This window comes from Onychomys torridus, chromosome 1, assembly GCF_903995425.1.
Source record: "Onychomys torridus chromosome 1, mOncTor1.1, whole genome shotgun sequence".
Taxonomy (NCBI): domain Eukaryota; kingdom Metazoa; phylum Chordata; class Mammalia; order Rodentia; family Cricetidae; genus Onychomys; species Onychomys torridus.
Window position 1 is genome coordinate 124,126,195 of NC_050443.1, and position 15,953 is coordinate 124,142,147.

The window sequence follows — 15,953 nt, forward strand, 5'->3', positions numbered from 1 at the left end:
CACTGGAATAAATGAAATTCATAGATTTATAACTAGCTATCACAATGTTACCACTTATAAATTACTAACATTGAGGTTTAAATATTTTGGTGCTGATATGGAAATACATTCTCTGATACTGAGCTCCACTTCCAGTCTCTATCATTAATTTTAACAATTTCAGAGATATTTTATAGAGAAAATAACTAGTTTTCATGTCTCTACTAATTTAATGTCACAAAGTACGATTGGCAAGTTGATCAAAAAGCTTCTTTCGTATGTGCAAATGCATTGGGAATTTTTTTTTTCCCCGAGACAGGGTTTCTCTGCGTAGATTTATGCCTTTTCCTGCAACTCACTTGGTAGCCCAGGCTGGCCTCGAACTCACAGAGATCCACCTGCCTCTGCCTCCCAAGTGCTGGGATTACAGGTGTGCGCCACCACCACCCGGCTTGCATTGGGAATTTTTTATTAGTAAAATAGATCAAAACAGACAGAAATACAGCAATAAAATCCAATTAAACTCTTCCAGTTGACTGTCATCACTCTTGGATTTTCCTGCTTAAAGCAGTTTAGGATGTACTTCTCAAGAATCCTTTGCAGTGAGCAAACTTTGCTTCTATGAATGGGCCTGTACTATACAAACTGCATCATGTTCTGCCTTTTATTCAATATATATTAAGTTGCAACTCTCCTACTTTAGAAACTAAGAATATCTTACAGTAGGAGAGCTACTTTCTATCTTTAATGCATTTTCTCAAGCAGTCAAGGTAACTCACACATTTTCCAGTCTTATCAATGTCTTCAACACTATAAATGTAACATTTAGAATACTCAAAGTCCTTATCACAACACTAAAATGGACTTTTCCTCAAGGAAATACGTAATTATGGCAAGCTCATCATTTTTTCCTTTCATCTCTCCTACTTATTGTATTTATGAGAAGCAGGTAGATTATAACATGATATAATTCCTTTCTGAAGAAAGAGTAATCTGCTTCCTTTTGTCCCCTCACTGCAACATAGCCAGCAGCATAAGCGCTAATTTCTCTAGTGTCAGAGTCTCCATCTGTGCAGTAATTTGACACCTACCCAACCTAATTGTTCTAATGTTTTTTGTTTGCTTGTTTGTTTGTTGAGACAAGGTCTCACTCCATAGCCCAGACTGGACTCAAACTCAGCCTTGTTTCAGCCTTCTGTGAGCTTGGTATTTATAGACAGAAGCCACCATCAGGCCTTTAAAAAAAAACAAACGTACTTTATTTTTAATTATGTATAGGGTATGTGCAAGAGACCAGGTACCTACAGAGTCCAGGCCAGAAGAGGGCACCAGATCTGCTGGACCTAGAGTTAGAATGATCTGGAGCAAGCCAATCAACATGGGTGCTAACAACCCACTATCTGTATCCTCTTGCAAGGATAGCAAAGTGTCAAATGCTCTTAACTGCTGAGCCACCACCCCAGCCCCTTAAAATGCTTTTAAACAACAACAAAAACAAAGGCAGAGTCTTACTATGTAGCTCTGGCTGGACTAGAACTCTGCTGTTGAATGGGCTAGTCTTGAACTCTTAGAAATTGACCTGGCTCAATGCTTTTTTAGGTGATGCTCAGAGCTCTGAACTTAAGTAAATTTCTCATTACACATAACTCATAGAATACAACGGATCCTTTTACTCTATCTCTTGAGTAGTGTTATTACAGGCAAACAACAATCATGTCCAGCTCTGGAGGCTACGTTCTGACATCTCTAGCTAGAGGTAAACAAGAGACAGCATGGACGAAGTCCTGAAAGAAGAATCCAAATACTGTCAGTCTACTCAGTCATCTCATGGGCAACTAGGTTCCTCATGATCCAACATGTGCCACAATGTCTTAGCCAGTGTTCACAGCTGTAATTCCTAGTGATCCTTGATAAATAAGTCTGTGCGGTTTTTCACATGGTTGGAGACCTTGGATGCCACTCCTTAACTCATTCACTTGCCCTTCTGCTGCTTCCTTTTCAATTTTCTACATTCTCAACTGGTATACTACTGGACCACTATTTCCTTCACTCTCTGTACTTAAGCCAGGCATAATCCTAGTACCTGGGAGGCCCATGCAGAAAGATTCCTAATTTGAGGTCAGCCTGAGCTCTCCAGCAAGACTCTGTCTACAAACCAAACCAATTTTTCTTTATTTAGCTACTTTATTTTATTTATGTATTTTTTTTAAAGTATATATGAGTGCTCTAACTGCCTGTATGCCTACATGCCACCAGAGGGCATGACATCACATTATAGAGCCACCATGTGGTTGTTGAAAACTGAACTCAGGACCTCTGGAAGAGCATCCAGCTCTTAACCACTGAGCCATCTCTCCAGCCCTATTTTAGCTACTTTAAATGCTTGCTTAAGTGAATCAAGACCTTTGACCTTGAACAATAGAATGCTAACGTATAATACACCTGAAAGCGCTGTCACTTTACTTCTTTTTTCTTCTATTTGAAAGACAGTTTTATCCTATAGTCCAGGCCTGAAACGCTTCCTGTAGCCTAAACTAGCACTACACTTGCAGTATCCTATCTTAGCCTCCTGAATGCTGGGATTACAGGCATGTACTGCCATGTCTAGCTTAACAAATCTCCCCCATCTCACCTTTGGTTTTTCAAGACAGGGTTTCTCTATGTAACCCTGGCTGTCATCGAACTTACAGAGACCCGCCTGCTTCTGCCTTCCAAGTACTGGTATTACAGACTGTACAGAGGTTAAGAGCACTGGCTGCTCTTCCAGAGGTCCTGAGTTCAATTCTCAGCAACCACATGGTGGTTCACAACCATCTGTAATGAGATCTGGTGCCTTCTTCTGGCATGTAGGCATACATGTGGGTAGAACACTGCATGCATAATAAACCAACAAATAAATAGAGCTTAGAAGCTGAGCGTACTGTCAAATACCTTTAATTCCAGCACTTAGGAAAATGCAGAGGAAGGTGGCTATCTGTGAGTTTGAGGCCAACCTGGTTTACATAATGAGTTCCAGGACAGAGCTACACAGAGAGAACCTGCCTTAAAAAAAAAAAAAGTCAGCAATGGTGGGCGGGGTGTGGCTGGACAGCTGGAGCTGGTGAAATGGCTCAGTGGTTAGGACCACCTGCTGCTCTTCCAGAGGTCTGCAGCATACTGAACAACTCAGAAACACCTGTAACTCCAGCTCCAGGGATCTAACCCTTTCCTCTGGCCACACACACACACAAATTAAAAAAAAAAAAAAAGGTAACACTTCAAGATATATTCATGCTGGGCAATGGTGGCGCACGCCTTTAATCCCAGCACTCGGGAGGCAGAACCAGGGGGATCTTTGCGAGTTCGAGGCCAGCCTGGTCTACCAAGCGAGATCCAGGAAAGGCCCAAAGCTACACAGGGAAACCCTGTCTTGGGAAAAAAAAAAAGAGAGAGAGAGAGAGAGAGATATTCATATGCCATTTTCTAGCCTACCTGGCATATGAATACCTTTAATCCCAACCACTCAGAAGGAAAAGGCAGGAAGGTATTTGTGAGCTTGAGGCCAGCCTGGTTTATGTAGAGAGTTCCAGGACAGCCAGGGCTACATATAAAGACCCTGTCTCAAAAAAACAAAGTAAGAGCTGGAGAGACACTCAGTGGTTAAGAGCATGTACTGCTCTTCCAGAGGACCAGAGTTCAATTCTCAGCACCTTTATCAGGCAGCTCACAAACAGAAAAACTTCAACTCTAAGACATTCTGACACCTCTGGCCACTGCAACCACCTGCACTCATATGCACATACCTACACACAAATACATACACTGTTATTTATTAAAAAAAAAAAAAAAAAACAAAGCCAACTTTTAATCCCAGAACTAGGGAGACAAAAGGAAGTGATTATCTATAAATTCGAGGCCAGTCTGGCATACAGAGTGAGTTCCAGTATAGCCAGGGCTACACAGAGAAATCCTCAAAACAAATAACCAAAGGAAAAAAAAAAAAAAAAAAAAAAAAAAAAGAAAGAAAGAAAGAAACCCAAAATAACAAAACAAACCCACCAAAACAAAAAGATGTATTTACAGGCAAGGAATTTTTGAAGGACTCAAATTATTTCAAAGGAAATAATCCAACCAATAAAGAAATTATAGAGTTTACAAGAAATTAAAAAAGCTTCTATACACCAAAGGAAACAAGCACCTAGAATAAAAAAGTAGCTTACAAAATGGGAAATTCACACATCAAACAGGGGATTAATACAATAATTAAACCCCAAAAGAACAAATCTCCTAATTGATAAATAACTGGGTTAAAGAACTGAATAGTTTTCAAAAGAAATACAAATGACCGGGATTAGTGATGCATGTCTTTAATCCCAGCACTTGGGAGGCAAAGGCAGGAAGGTTTCTGTGAGTTGAGGCCAGTCTGGTTTACATAGAGAGTTCCAGGAAGCCTTAACTACATAAAGAGACCCAGTCACAAAAAACAAAGAACAAAACAAAACAAAAAGATATACAAATGTTCAATGAAAATCTGAAAAGGTATCCAAATTCTCAGTCATCAATACAAAGTAAATTAAAGATGCTGTGAGATTTTATCTCACCCCAGTCAAAATAGTTTTAATAAAAACAAAAACAAACAAAACAAAACAACCCCAAGAGAACACCACCACCACCACCACCCAATGACTGGAGCTGATATCAGACAAGTGCCTATCATGAATTCAATCCCCATTTCACAGGCACACATGTGCCCCTCCTACAATAATCATCCTCCAAAAAACAAAAACAAAACCCAACAAAACAAAACAAAACACCAATGACAATAAATGCTAGTTAGGACCTGTGAAAAAAGGAATTCTTCTATGTTGTTAGTGGGACTGTAAACTGGCACAGCTGCTGTGGAAGTCAGTATGGTAGTTCCTTTAAAACTAAAAATGAAGGTACTATATAACCCAGCTCTATCATTGGGTGTATACCTAAAAACTCCAAGTCACCATATCACAGATACCTGCATATACATTTTTATTATGGGACTATTCACAACAGCCAAGAAACAGAATCAGCTTAGAGACCTATCAAGAGATAAATGGGTAATGAAAATGTGGCACATAATTACACAATGAAGTTTTATCGAGCTGTAATGAAAAATAAAATCATGGCATTTCAGGAAAATGGAAAGAACTGTAGAATATCATGTGGAATCTATATGTGTGTGTGGGAAGATGGGGTAGAAAGGGAACCTTGAGAGGGGAGAAAAAGAGAAGGATAATGAAACATATGTGACAAGAGAGCAGAATGGGGACTATCTGGGGCAGGAAGGAAAACACAGGAAATGGTTGAGAAGGAGGAATCAGCGTCTGGCCAGTTCTCCTGTGTCTGCCTCCCATAGCAATCAATGTATGAGTACAGTCAGCTCTAGGAATTGAACCAAGGTCCTCATGCTTGTGCGGCAAGAGAATTTACCCACTGCACTATCTCCTCAGGTCCCTAATGACCTCATGTTCATTATTGTGGGAGCTGGAATCCCTTTACCATGCAGGTTCCAGGAATTATACTCAAGTCATCACTGAGCCATATCACCTGGCCCTCCACACTTTCTCTATTTCGGTGGTAAGATCCAAGGTTTTTGTTTGTTTGTTTTGAGACAGGTTTCGCTGTGTAGTTTTGGTGCCTGTCCTGGATCTCACTCTGTAGACCAGGCTGGCCTCGAACTCACAGAGATCTGCCTGCCTCTGCTTCTGGAGTGCTGGGATTAAAGGCATGTGCCACCACTGCCCGGCTGAGCTTCAAGTTTTTATCACTAAGTTTAAGTCAACACTGAAGACACAAAGGTTTCACTTTTCAAAATGACGACCTAATGTCACTCTAGAAATTAAAACATTGAGGCGCACTAACACAAGCACATATTAACTTCCCTGTTCTTGAGGTATCCTTAAGTCTAGCACTTTCTCCCTCCAAATCTAGAAACATCTCTCCTACATAGGTCAACAGCTGCTTACCTTTACATCAGCAATCAGAGCATCTTCGTCTTCTATCCCTGTGGGGACACACTTCTTGTGCAGTGGCAGTGACTCTAACTTATCTACAAGACAGCGAAGACCTTCAAGTTCAAAGTGGGTCAGATGCACTTGCCTATCCTTTCTAGGGCTACACTGGGGATCCCAAACTTGGCCATTGTGGGATCCCCGGCTAGAGTCTGAGGATGAGTCTCCAGACAAAGTTTTCTTCAGACTTGGAAGACTTCGGCAGGTTTTGCCTAGTCCATCATAATCCAGGTTGACTCCATTAGCAACAGGACTGGTAAGCACAGATCGCTTACTGTTCAAGCGTCGGGCTTCTCTGTCCACCCCTTCCTCGTCACCATTTCCAGACTCCAACTCATTTAATTCCATATCTACCAATGCAAAGGAAATAAATGCCAGTTGGCTAGTTGATTAACAAGAGAAATAATACAGTATACCCAAAGTTATAAAGGACAAGGCCAATGCTAAAAACCATAATTACAAATAGAAAACCCTGTAGTATCTGAGAGTGGTAATTACGTGCCTTTATTCCCAGCATACTGGGAGCAGAGGCAGGAGGATCTCTGTAAGTTCCATGCTACCCTGGTCTACATAGTGAATCCCAGGCCAGTTAGACAGAGACCCTGCCTCAAATATACAAAACAAAATGAAAATAAAAGTGGATATTGAACTACCATATCAGGGCTAGAGATGGCTCAGTGATTAAGAGAACTCGCTGCTATTGCAAAGGATCCAGATTCTCAGTACCTACATGATGGTTCGTAACTATCTAGAATTCTAGTTCCATGGGCTCTGATACCCTCTTCTGACCACTGCAAGCACCAATAATATATGTGGTACAAACACATACATATACTCACACAATAAAACAAATCTAGTAAAAAAACTTTTAAAAAGAGAACAAGTTAAAGCACAGATGTTAAAAACAAAGATACTAGATTCTGATTAGTTTAGTCCAAGGTAGAGCTATGCCACTTAATAACTATAGGATCATAAAAAATATAAAAATCTTGAGAGTTAACATTTTCATTTGTGCTGGGGGGTGGTGGCACACGCATTTAGTCCCAGCACTTGGGAGGCAGGGGCAGGCTTGGAGTTTGAGGTCAGCCTGATCTACAGAGTTCCATGACAGCAAGGCCTACACAGAGGAACCCATGTCTCAAAATAAAACAAAATCAAACCAAACCCCCAAATAAACAAACAAGCAAAAAACATTCTCCAAATTCTTATTTGTAAAATAAGGCTAATTATACCTGCCACACAGGCAGATAGTTATATTACACACATATATATCATATATAGTAAGAATTTAAACTATATAAATGACTTAAGAATAGACTGTGACCATCTGCATATAATAAAACATATTTAACTGGTCAAAAGGTTTAATGTTCAACCCTAGATGGGACATCTCTATATCACCTCCTCCAAAAGAATACATCGGCCGGAGGAAGGGACAGTGTGTTATTTAATGCTAATTCTAGGAATGACATGGAACCTCGAGCTGTCGGTGGTTGTGATTATTTATAATGCACAATAACTATACAAGATTGAGCCATCCACTTCCATCATGGATAGGAGGGATCACAAAGCCCCAACCCCCCCACAAGAACTACACAGTCAAGTATTGCTAAGGGCTCATAAGCCCCTCTCCTCCCTAAAGATCTTCTGGCAGTTCATGGTTGTGAGGGGAAGGAAAAAAATTTTCTTTACTAGTGTAGCCATTGATTGCCTGTACCTGTAAATATCCTTCACACAGGCTTCTATAGTAAATCTAATTATATTTATTAGTTGATAACCGCCCCCTAGAGGGGCTGGAGAGACAGCTCAGCTGTTAAAAGCACTGGCTGCTTGCTCTTCCAGAGGACCTGGGCTCAATACACACATGGCAGCTCACAGACGTCTGAAACTCCAGTTCCAAGGTTCCAACACTTATGTAGACATATATGCAGGCAAAGCACCAGTGCACATAGAATAAAAATTAAATTCTCTTAAAAAGAAAGAAAACCCCCCCTTTAAACAATTAAAGTAGAAGGAGACTAGCTAGAAAGAGGAAAGAGTCCTGTAGGTAGGGTAATGAGAGACAACACATGCATGAAAATATCATAATAAAACCCATATGCAAAGTTAGTATGTGCTAATAAAAAACAAAAACAGATAAAGTGCAGACCCACAGTATTTCATTCAGCCTGGCAATTCATATCTAGTTGTGTATTTAGTGTTCAGGTGCAGTAAATCAATTTGGAATTTTCAAATACACAAGTACAAAGCCAAAAACCTCCAAACTGTAACTACTAAGTGGCAATTTCTCAGCTCAAGTGTGTCTTGATAGCTCAAGTGTGTCTTGAAAGTTCATGAAGTCAGAACACTTACCCATACTGAGGGATTCTTTCTGGAATTCCTTAGTTAGGTGGGATCGGTTGGTTATACAGTATACATATCGCTCCAACACGTACCAACACATTTCGTAGTAAAATGGGTAACGGAATTTATTTGGAACCTATACAGGAAAAGAATCATGAGAAAACAGGGCAAAGACAATTTTCAAGGTAAGACAATAAGAAAGACAATCTGTCATCTGAAGCAAGAACTTAAGTGAATTTGTCCTTTTTGAGAATGTTGACCTTAGAAGTAGGTAAGACAGTTTAGTTTGTATCTGCAACCCCAGTACTCAAAAGGCTGAGTTCAAGTTTTGAGTTCAAGGCAGGACTGGACTACACAATGAGACTCTGTCAAAAAAGAAGAGGTAGGGTGTGTGTGTGTGTGTGTGTGTGTGTGTGTGTGTGTGTGTGTGTGTAAACAAAAGCAATGACTGAGGATGTAGGTAAGTTGGCAGATTGTTTGCCTAGTTACATAAAGGCCTGGGTTGGAACTATAGGACTGCATAAAACTAGCTACCATGACATATACTTGTACTCTTACCACTTTGGAGGTAGAGGCAGGAGGATCAGAAATTAAAGGCCAGCCTGAGCTACCTAAAACCCTATCTCAAAACCTGACACCAAACAAAAACAAAAACACATTTTTTAAAAAAAAAGGAAGAAAACGTTGTTTTACAGTTTAAGGTTTGACTACAGGGATGTTACGATGAGACACATTAACTAGGTGTAGGGTGCACACATCTGTAATGTCTGCTCTCAGGAGATAAGAGGCGAGTGGAAAAGGAGAAAGGTGGAAGAGCATGGAGAGTAAAAGGTGCTACATTTGCAAGATTCTTGTAGGCCAGTACAGAGACCCATGCCTTTAATCCTAGCACTCAGGAGGCACAGGCAAGCCAGCTTGATCCACACAGTGAGTTCCAGGGTTACATACAGGACCTTGTCTCAAAACACAAAACGCAGCTGGGCGGTGTTGGTGCACACCTTTAATCCCAGCTCTCAGGAGGCAGAGACAGGCGGATCTCCATGAGTTCAAGGCCAGCCTGGTCTACCTAGGACAGGCTCCAAAGCTACACAGAAAAACCCTGTCTCAAAAAACAATACAACAAAAATTTTTCCTTAGAGTATAAAGGCATGCCAAGCATTCTTGCTTTGGCTCTGAATCTGAAGAACACAGGACAAAGAATCTAATGAAATCTAGATAGGAGATAAAAGTTACAGACTTATAGTAAGACATTCATTATATGCATGAAAGTATAATTTTAAACTTATTTTCAAGCTGTATGCTCTTTAGAAGATAAGACTGAGGGCTGGGGTTGGGGATTTAGCTCAGTGGTAGAGCGCTTGCCTAGCAAACTCAAGGCCCTGGGTTCGAACCTCAACTCAAAAAAAAAAAAAAAAAAAGGAAAAGACTGAGGGCTGGAGAGATGGCACAGCAATTAGGAGCACTGGCTGCTCTTCCAGAGGACCCGGGTTCAATCCCCAGCACCCACATGACATCTCACAGCTGTCTGTGACTCTAGTTCCAGGAGATCTGGCATTCTCTCTCTCTCTCTCTCTCTCTCTCTCTCTCTCTCTCTCTCTCTCTCTCTCTCACACACACACACACACACACACACACACACACACACGACAAATATCAATGCACACTAAAAAAATAAATTAAAAAAACTTGGGGGGGCAGGAAAGAAGACAAGACTGAGACTCTGTTCAACGTCCACCCTCAGTTTCCCTATCTTGTGCTTTGTAGTGCACTCACCTTTCAGATTAATAATTTGTGTGGTTTTATCAGTCACTATTTTTATAGCATTAATCTTCTTTCCATTCAGAGCATTTTAAAAATTATTTCAGAAATGTAAAGAATGCCCTTTAGATATATGATTGCCAAGGGAAAGGTGAATTAAAATTACCATAAATCAATGAACAAGGAAGATGAGTGCCAGGTACCATTCTAAATATATCTGCTACCTTCTGGTGAATATGTTTAATCCCAGTACTCAGGAGGCAGAGGCAGACAGTCTCTGTGAATTTGAGCCAGCCTGGTCTACATAGTGAGTTCCAGAACATAGCTACATAGTGAAGCCCTGTCTAAAAAAATAAAACTAAAGCCAGGCGGATTCTAATCCAGTCTGGTCTACAAAGCAAATTCCAGGACAGCCAGGGATACAGAAAGAAGCCCTGTCTCTAAACAAACGAACAAACAAATAAAATTAAGCCAGATGTGTTGGTCCATGCCTTTAACTCCAAAGGCCAGTCAGGTTTACTGAGCTAGTTCTAGGACAGCTAGAACTGGGTTTTTTGTTTATTTGGTTGGTTTTGTTTTTTGTTTTTTTTCAAGACAGGGTTTCTCTGTGTAGCCTTGGCTGTCCTGGAACTAGATTTGTAGACCAGACTGGATATACAGAGAAACCCTGTCTCGAAAAACAAACAAAAAATTAAATTAAAATATCTATATATCTGCAACTCTCTTTACAGAGAGGCTGTATTTGAAGGCCAAATAGCCCACCCTTCCCCACCCCCATGTCCTGCTGTCTTCAATTGAAAATGAAAAGGGAACCCTTTTCAAAACCTTTCATCAGATCACGGGCATTACTATGAAATAAGGAAATCACTTGACAATCAGTAGATAAGAGGCACACAACCAATGAAACATGTAACTAGACCCAAACCTGGATCTCTTATGTGATTATGGCTTTAACCAGAAGATTCTTCTCTCTCACTTAAAAGCCGATTTGTTTCTGGCAAAACAGAGTAGGAAGCTAAGAACTAATAGGTATTGGGTCTCCTTAAACTAAATACAACACGCTATGCTTCTCTGTTAGCCTTTGAAGCATATTAATACTTTTTGGGAAAGGTCTTGAGTATATAACTATAAATATAACACACACACACAAAGTATAAATTCTCAAATTCTCAGTAAATTTGATGAGAGCTGACTAATTACTGACACTTATGATGGAGAGGGAAGGGCCCAACAAGATGACCTTTATCCGTGAAGGTGCTTGCTGCCAAGCCAGATGACCTCAACTAGATTCTTGAAGAGGATGTGGTGACACGAGAGAACTGACTTCTACAAGCTGTCTTCTGACCTCCATTCATATACCTTGGCATAGGAATCCAACATACACGACAAAATAAGTAAATTTTTTGTTGTTGTTTTTGAGACAAGATTTCTCTGTAGCTTTGGAGCCTGTACTGGAACTCACTTTGTAGACCAGGTTGGCCTCAAAATCACAGAGATCCACCTGTCTCGTTCTCCTGAGTGCTGGGATTAAAGGCGTGTGCCACCACCACCCGGCTTAAAATTTAATTTTTATTTTATTTATTTTTATTTTTTTTAATTTTTTTTTCTCCTGGAGCTGAGGACCAAAACCAGGGCCTTGCGCTTGCTAGGCAAGCACTCTACCACTGAGCTAAATCCCCAATCCCTAAAATTTAATTTTTAAAAGATGCTTACTCTTAAAAATGGGAAAGGGAAAGCAGGGAGAACTGGTAGTAAGAATAAAGATGAAAAGTTGACAAATTATCTAGGAATCCCTTTCTGATTCACTTACTGTACTGGAGGAAAGGAGGATAGCAGTATATGCATATGAAGGTTAGAAGGCAACATGTAGGTATTGCTTCTATCCTTACACCAGGTGTGTTCTGGGGCTCGAATTTTTGTTATCAAGCTTAGTAGTGAGTGTCTTTACCTCAATCTCTTTAAGCTTGTCTTTTTCTTTGATAACATGGTCTTGTTACATAGTTCAAGTTGGCCTCAAACTCACAATCTTTCTGTCCCTGACTGCTACAAAGATTAGAGGCATGTGTTACCAAGCTCACCTAACATCTGTCTTAAATGGGGAAACTTCTTCACTAAATTGTTACATAAAATTACTCACCCGTGTCCGATCTTCAATGCTGTATATCTTTAATTGCATGGGGATGTTGAAGCTGTGCAAAAAATTGCCTCCAAACACTAATGTGTCTGTAGGAGTATACACAGCGTGAATCCAACCTGGAAGACAGGAAATGGAAGCAGGAATGAATGCACATCCTGCAATATATATCTAAGGAAAAGGTTTTATTTACTTATTTTAAGTCAGGGTCTTAAATGCTGCTCGAGTCTCAAATACATGCAAATAGCTAGGACTAAGGTCTGTGACCCCACACTCAGCATAAGATGTGTAGGCTTTTTTTTTTTTTTTTTTTTTTTTTTTTTGCTAGAGATACAAAACAGGGTATTATGCATGCTTAGCAAGTACTCTATCATTAAGTTACTTCCCCAGTGCAAGAAACTTTTAATAAATGCTGCTACCATTTATTAAAGCATCAACTATGTACCAGCTCTGTCTAAGACAGTCTATTACTATTCTCATGTAGTATTCTCAACAAAAAAACAGACTTAAGTATTTGGTGGAAGTAGTATTGAGCAGGCAACTAGATAGCCAAAGCCTCAGACCAGGGACACCAAAATTTGTACTCTTTATATGCATTTATTTTAGAATTAATGATACAATAAAAATATCACTGATTCAGCACTCCCCATGTGGGTAGGAAAAGGTGGCTCTTCCCTAGAGAGGATACATCACATGTAAAGATTATGAATTACTGGGCTTAATGTATAGTCCAAACATGTTTATCTTTTGAGAAGCTACCACTGGCAATAATAATACATTGTGTCAGAATTAAAGCATTGCTATGCTTAATTTTTTTGTTTTAAAATACACGTTCTCTGCACTGTACTCCATAAAAACAGAAAAACACACCACTGTTTGCTGCATGCACATGTATGTGTTGCTGGGGACTGAATTCAGAGCCTTGTGCATACTCAATGTTCATTAAGAGAACAAAGGAGCTAAGTGCTAGAAAGCAACATACTTTCCCCACTTTGCTTACCTGAGGGAATGACGAAGGTATAGCCCTGCTTGAGCTCAATTCGTTGGCAATCTGACACCCGGTCACCCAGAAAGATGTCTCCCTGTTTCCCTGACAGCAGCCAATTCTCGTACAGCTCCAGGTTGTGGGCTGTAGGGGGGATGAGCCAGAAGACCTGTGAGTTAAAAAACTTCAGTCTGTTAACAGCCATTGACATGATCCAGTCGTCTCCCTCAACTGACACAGGTTCAAAGATGACTGAGAGGTAGAGACAAGAGACTTGACTATCTGGGTAAGTCAGGACCTAAACAAATAGGTCTGTCTGGTCTGACAGCATCTGGATTTTCTGGGACTATGGCTGTAAAAGAACCCAGAACCCATTTAGAACACCAAGAGAAAAGGGGCCTTGTGATTATTACCTGGGTAGTTTTCTTAAAAACTCTGGTTAGAGGCTTAAGCAGACCCATTATTTAGGTTAATAAATAAAATTAATAACTCTAAGAGACTGGCCTGAGGCTGCCCTGTCCCAAGGTAGTAACTAAGATCAGTAGGACAAAACTTACAACCCATCTATATAGATGTAAATAAACAAAAGGACTTTGCAAAGAGACCCAGATATCCTAGGTTAAGTTCTTATGTAATTGTTATCATCCCAGTTCTGCTTCTGCTAATAGATGTAGTCACTCCAAGCAAAGAAAGACTAACACTACAAACCTCTGCTATTAACTCTAGATTTCAATTCTGAAATAATGTTTAGAAAAACTTGTGAGAAGATGGAATAAATTTTATTATTATTGGGATATAACTCTTTATGACTGAAAGTAACCTTTTCAAACCCCCACACACACACAAAAATGGCTTCCTTTGGTCACATTTCAGACCAATATCTCTAGACAGGGAGAGCTGAATCCTAATTTGCTGGATTTTTTTGTCAATATATCTAAAATTTATGTTGCCTTCTTCTACATTAGTTTTCTTCTAGGTACAAAAATGACATTGTCCTCCAAGAATTACCTTTTCAATTTCACCTAGAGAATTCTGCTTTGCAGTCTAGAAATAGCATTACTAAGAATTCCCAAGTACTGGGCAAATATTGGAGAATGACACTCGCCTACAATAAATACTAAAACTCCAATGGACTAGCCACCAAAAGCAACTGAATCTATAATTCTCTTCAAATAAGAATGGGGGATGTTTCCTAATACACCAGTTTCCAGATTATATTAAGCATGTAAGTCATATAATCTGCTTCTAATTCCAATCCCAACCATGACAGTACCTTTCCACCTTGGTGGATGTGATACCAAACAGAAGTACCACCAAAGTCCACGTGGAAGTCAGTATAGCAGCCTCGAACACTCATTAGACAGTACCTGACCCAAAGAGAAGCGGCAGTATTACTATTCTGATAAACAGAAACTACCCACCAAAATGACATTCTCCTCCCTAGTGAACTCTCTCTACTTTGCATCTCATAAGCTCCTAGTAGGTTTTCTTTCTTTTCTTTTTTGTTTTAAGGTCTCACTATGCTTTTTGGCTGTCCTGGAACTTGCTAGATCAGGCTAGTCTTGAAACTCAGGAGACCTTAGCTGCCTCTGACTCAAGGCATAGGCCACCATATCCTGTTAAAGAAATGCAGCTCTAAGTCACATTTCTAGGACATACAGCTTTTTTCCCCTTACTGGTGAGATCATTTGCTATGTAATTTCTCACATACTTTAAACAATCTATTGATTTGATGATTTAAGCACAGAGCAAAGCTTGAAAGGGACAGACTATTCCTTGCTATCACTTTTAAACCCCATAGAAGAACACTTAGGAAAGTATACAAGAATGAGGAACTTACTTTTGCACTTTAGGGTACTGCATCTCTAGAATGGCATTTGTTGATTCAGTCTGACTTTCTTTCAAGTGCCTGGGCCACATGTTATCTACCCAGTCAATGAAATCCACCTTTAAAAAGGAAGAGACATTTAAGAGGTGCAGTTACAGAGAATTTTAAAGTCAAGAAAAAACAACTTTAAATATACACAGCACAAAAGAAAATTGTAAAATCTGTGAGCCTTAGTTAGAGACAAAAAACAAACGTTCTGGAAATAGAGAAAAATGAGAACAAAGACTAATGGTTCCATTAACATAACTAAAGCAAGCACTGGACAAAATGGATTAAAAACAATAGTTTAGAACTAGAAACTTTCTTCTGTCAATACTGGTTTGGTAGGTTGAAACTGTGTGAATGAAATTTTTTTTTTTTGAGCTGAGGATCGAACCCAGGGTCTTGCGCTTGCTAGGCAAGTGCTCTACCACTGAGCTAAATCCCCAACCCCATAAAATTTTTAAAGGGTAGTTTTTGATGGTAACTGTAAACTCATTGTTAGAGTTAGCTAAAATATAAAAAGATCTGAGCTGGCAAGATGGTGTAGAAATAAAGGCATATGACATCAGGCCCAACAACATCAGTTTGACACTGGATGTCACATAGTGAAAAGAGCCAACTAAGCCCCTATGCAGAAAAATAAATGTTTTCTTTGTTTGTTTTTTCAAGACAGGTTTCTCTGTGTAGCCTTGGCTGTCCTGGAACTCACTCTGTAGAACCAAGTGGCCTTGAAAAATAAATTTTCAGGGTTGGGGATTTAGCTCAGTGGTAGAGTGCTTGCCTAACAAGTACAAGGCCCTGGGTTCAATCCTCAGCTCAAAAAAAATGAAAAGAAAAAAAAAAGAAAAATAAATTTTCTTT

The 15,953-nt window shown here is 39.7% G+C and overlaps 1 protein-coding gene across 2 annotated transcripts in view; it reads right to left on the reverse strand.

The window, feature by feature from the left end:
• Kdm2a (lysine demethylase 2A) overlaps positions 1-15,953 on the reverse strand; it is an 83,189-nt gene that overhangs the window by 22,570 nt on the left and 44,666 nt on the right. For both annotated transcript variants that reach the window (XM_036201140.1, XM_036201131.1), the window contains exons 7-12: positions 15,063-15,169; positions 14,496-14,589; positions 13,238-13,391; positions 12,241-12,356; positions 8,355-8,481; positions 5,958-6,352 (exon numbers count right to left, since the gene is read on the reverse strand). In XM_036201140.1, the coding sequence (XP_036057033.1) occupies positions 5,958-6,352; positions 8,355-8,481; positions 12,241-12,356; positions 13,238-13,391; positions 14,496-14,589; positions 15,063-15,169 (993 nt within the window). The remainder of the gene's footprint in view (positions 1-5,957; positions 6,353-8,354; positions 8,482-12,240; positions 12,357-13,237; positions 13,392-14,495; positions 14,590-15,062; positions 15,170-15,953) is intronic.